We start from the raw sequence: 3,936 nt of genomic DNA, 5'->3' as shown, positions 1-3,936 counted from the left end.
GTTGGCATGTTCAAACAATACTTCAAATGTATGTGAGCAACGTTAGATAACGGCCTCAACATCAGTGTCCTTGGACTGGTCCCCTTGTCCGCTGCCTTGGAGATGCCCTAAGGGCCTGCATTATTGGATACTCCTAGCTTGCGGCCGCTTAATTAGATCCGCATGGAGTGAAGACCCCTTGTGCAACATCGTGGCATCCTACAACCCACAACATACGTCGACGTCTCGTAATTAGACCTTTCCATGCGGACGGCGTGTGAGTATATTAATACTCATCCAATCTCATCCAATAATAATACGGTAGGTGCTGATGCGTGGAGCAACATATCATTGACGCGCCTACATGTGCTCAAGTTGGCTTAGGCTATGACTGTCCCGCTCGGCGCTATATAAAACCCTAGAGCCACAGATCAACACATGCATTGCCCACTCACCAGTCACAAGTCACAACACATGGCTCCATCTCTCCGTCCGATGCATCTCGTCGTCCTGGTGATCCTTTCCACTATGCCCCTGCCTTCTTCGTGGGGTGCCATGTCCGACAACCATGACCTGCTGATGCTCGGCAGGTTCCACAGGTGGATGTCGACGCACAACCGCACCTACCCCGGCGCCCACGAGGAGCTGCGCCGGTTTGACGTGTACCGCCGCAACATGGAGTACATCGACGCTGCAAACGCGGGCGGTGAGCTCGGCTACGAGCTCGGGGAGAACGAGTTCACCGACCTCACCCACGAGGAGTTCACGGCACGGTACACTGGAGGTAAATTTGTCATGAACGACGATGATTTTGTTGATGAGACGATCATCACCACTCTTGCCGGGGATGTCCACGAGGGGCGCGAAACGATGGAGGACGAGGATAGCCTGGGACTTCCTGAAAGGTGGGATTGGAACGAGCAGGGCTTTGTTACACCGGCTAAAAACCAACAGAAATGCGGTAAGGCTGCACAATTCTGTGTTCATACACTTTTTTATACCTTGAATTTACGAGGAAATAATTTCACTCCGAGTCCTCATGGTAATTAGCTTTTGTGCTCGAAACTAACACCCTTTAATGTTGTTTGTCCTAAACACTAATTTGCACCGGTTGAATACTGAATGGAACCGGGTAATACTTGACGACATGAAATAAACATTATTTGATTAGCAGTGCTCCTAAAAAATGAACATTTTTAAACTGTTTAAGATTTGAGAATATATAATTACTCCCCCCGTTTCAAAATAATTGAAGTTCCCTAGGATTGATTATCCTAAGTCAAACTTTTTTTTAAGTTTGACCAAGTTTTAGAACAATCCGCAAACATTGTGATCTACAAAACCAAAAACTTAATGAGGACAACACTGGCGGCGAATGAGAAAAAGCATGGGAATGATTGAAATACCTCACTAAGCTAGAAACAAATTGATTATATACTGACACATACGCTCATCCAAAACACTCTTTTTAATGAAATAGGGGCCACCCTCTCTGGTTTCTACTCCCTCCATTCCTAAATATTTGTCTTTTTAGAGATTTCAACGAGTGACTACATACGAAGCAAAATGAGTGAAGCTACATTTTAAAATATGTCTACATACATCTGTATATTGTAGTCCATTTGAATATCTAGAAAGACAAATATTTGGGAACGGAGGGAGTATTACAAAAACCATTTGGTTCATGTATAACACAAATTGCTAGCATATATCTTACAGGGAGCTCAAGATCACAACGGATCTCTGGCAGACAGAAGCAGCAAACCTACGACAAGTAATGCCCAACACCGTGATAACCGTTTCACCAGCCAACCCCAAACTCCAGACTAAGTTTAAACTTCGAATTACATCAAACATGACAACAAAAATAACATAACTAGTAAAGCAGAGATAAGAAAAACAACAAAAGGTGGATGAAGCTGGTGCAAAAACTTACGCAGAAACCAATAACAGAGCGTTATGCCTGCAAATTTTTAGTCACCAATCCGGAAAACGCCTTGCCTTCACCCCTATGATGTGCGATAAACCTCACTTGCTACTTGTTCTAGCAGTCTTGCCCTCAGCATAAGCAGCCTTCGATTTTCCTCCTTTATCTGTAGAATTGACCAGCCGGAAATCCAATAGCCAATCATTTTAATCAAATTCAATTGACCATTGATAATTTTTCTCTCAGAAATCACATCATTTTTGCATCTCCATATAGACTAGAAAACAGCAAAGGCCAAAGACCCCCTGCTAACACCAATTTCTTTTCATTTTTTGGATTCTTTTTAATGCAGTTCCGAAAGCATGAATTTAGGTCGGTAGGGGTTGAATGTAAACTAAAGGCACATTTCAGAAGACTCCGTATCAATCGAACAGCTGAATATTGAGAAAACAGATGATCAATACTCTCATCTTTGCCACAGAAGACACACTATATAAGTATATATACATCTCGTAAAAACATTATATGTATTGCAGGAGCATGTTGGGCATTCGCCACAGTGGGAGCAGTTGAAAGCCAGCTGAAAAGGAAAACCGGGGAGCTACTGGATCTATCTGAGCAGGAGCTACTAGACTGTGACACGACACAGAAACCCGGCGGCTGCAAGGGTGGGAATCCCTACAGGGCGTTTCTGTGGATAAAGAGCAAGGGAGGCATCATGAAGGAGGCCGAGTACTCATATGAGGCACAACAGGGGCAGTGCAGGACCAACAAGGACGCCACCCGTAGGGGCCTGGTCTACCGGGCACAACTACTGAGGTCAGGGGAGAGGTTTCTGCAGGAGGCCGTATATACGATGGGCCCGACGGTCGCCGGCATCGACACGCACGACCGCAGCCTGCAGCACTTCAAGAGCGGCATATACAAAGGGCCATGCGGCACTGCGCTGGACCACGCGGTGCTCGTGGTGGGATACGGGGTCAGAGATGGGGAGAAGTACTGGGTCGTCAAGAACTCGTGGGGGCAGACGTTTGGCCAGAATGGCTTCTTCCTCATGAGCAGGGGAGCTAATGGAAACGCCGGGCTGTGCGGCATCGGGAAGGCGGGCGTCTACGCCCTCGTGTAGTACAGCATGCAGCATCAGGCTGGCATGCATGATGGGTGCATGAGACGGTCGTCTTCTACATCAACTCGTGGTATGCGTTGTGATGATATAATATACTCCTACTACGTAGATGGCTTGTGGGTGTTGCCAAATAAGATGCAGTGTCCAGATAAGATGCACTGCTGCATGAAGAATGACACAACGAAGAGCTCATCGACCTGGTGCAGCAGCCAGCGGGGTTTGTTGTGTGACGTGATTTCGATTCGTGTTTGTAGTAGTAACTACTATACCCTCATATATACAATGAATGAGTCATGAGGCGTAGTGTGTAATAACTAATAAATAAATCAATGTTTTATTTCATCGTCCAAAGTTGGCACACTGCTCGATTAGTTCATGATACTACGAGTGATATGAGTTGAACTTTCTCCATTCATTTCAAGGGAAAAAACAGCTTATAGCAGTATTGACTTTTCATGATCTGGTTTCGCTGCTCCTAAATAGGGGGACTAGCGAACAGGACCTGCAACCAGGAGCACACCAAAATCAGGCACGGCTTCGTTCTTAAAATAAAGATAAAATAAAATAGGAACGTCTTCGTTAGGTCCCGTCGTGTTGAATAAAAAAAAAGGCTTGCCCAATAGCTGTATTACCTGGCCCAGTAGCCCAGTGGGCTTCCCCCGGCTGTGAACGCCTCGGCCTTTTCTCCTACAGACTGCGCGGTTTCCCGCAGAGATTAGTCCCACATCGCTCCTCGATGTCACAGCGCTAGGAGGAAGCAGTATATAAGGAGGGTCAAGGCTTCCATTCGAAAGCACGCAGCTGCGCAGCGGGCACAAAGCGAACTATTCTTTCGCCTTTTACTAAAGAATACCGTGTGCACACTGCAATTTGCAGCATACCCTAATTTTTGAAGGGGATCCTC

General features: G+C 46.1%; 1 protein-coding gene and 1 pseudogene across 1 annotated transcript; both read left to right on the top strand.

The window, feature by feature from the left end:
* The first annotated feature begins 413 nt into the window (after positions 1 to 413).
* LOC119344523 (ervatamin-B-like) lies at positions 414 to 3,379 on the top strand. The gene is made up of 2 exons (XM_037614926.1): positions 414 to 940; positions 2,443 to 3,379. Exons 1-2 carry the CDS (start codon positions 418 to 420, stop codon positions 3,030 to 3,032), a joined length of 1,113 nt encoding a protein of 370 aa, XP_037470823.1. The 5' UTR covers positions 414 to 417; the 3' UTR covers positions 3,033 to 3,379.
* A 452-nt stretch (positions 3,380 to 3,831) lies between these two features.
* LOC119344524 lies at positions 3,832 to 3,935 on the top strand (annotated as a pseudogene).
* The last annotated feature ends 1 nt before the right edge of the window (position 3,936 follows it).

The sequence above is a fragment of the Triticum dicoccoides genome, unplaced genomic scaffold (assembly GCF_002162155.2).
Source record: "Triticum dicoccoides isolate Atlit2015 ecotype Zavitan unplaced genomic scaffold, WEW_v2.0 scaffold171734, whole genome shotgun sequence".
Taxonomy (NCBI): Eukaryota; Viridiplantae; Streptophyta; class Magnoliopsida; order Poales; family Poaceae; genus Triticum; species Triticum dicoccoides.
The sequence above is the reverse complement of the archived record's forward strand: the minus strand, read 5'-3'. Positions and strand labels throughout refer to the sequence as shown.

Bases quoted from the DNA above. Each gene is read 5' to 3' on its own strand.
- LOC119344523 (XM_037614926.1), top strand. From the start codon at position 418: ATGCATTGCCCACTCACCAGTCACAAGTCACAACACATGGCTCCATCT. The intron at 941-2,442 runs GTAAGGCTGCAC...TATGTATTGCAG, and splicing joins TAAAAACCAACAGAAATGCG to GAGCATGTTGGGCATTCGCC.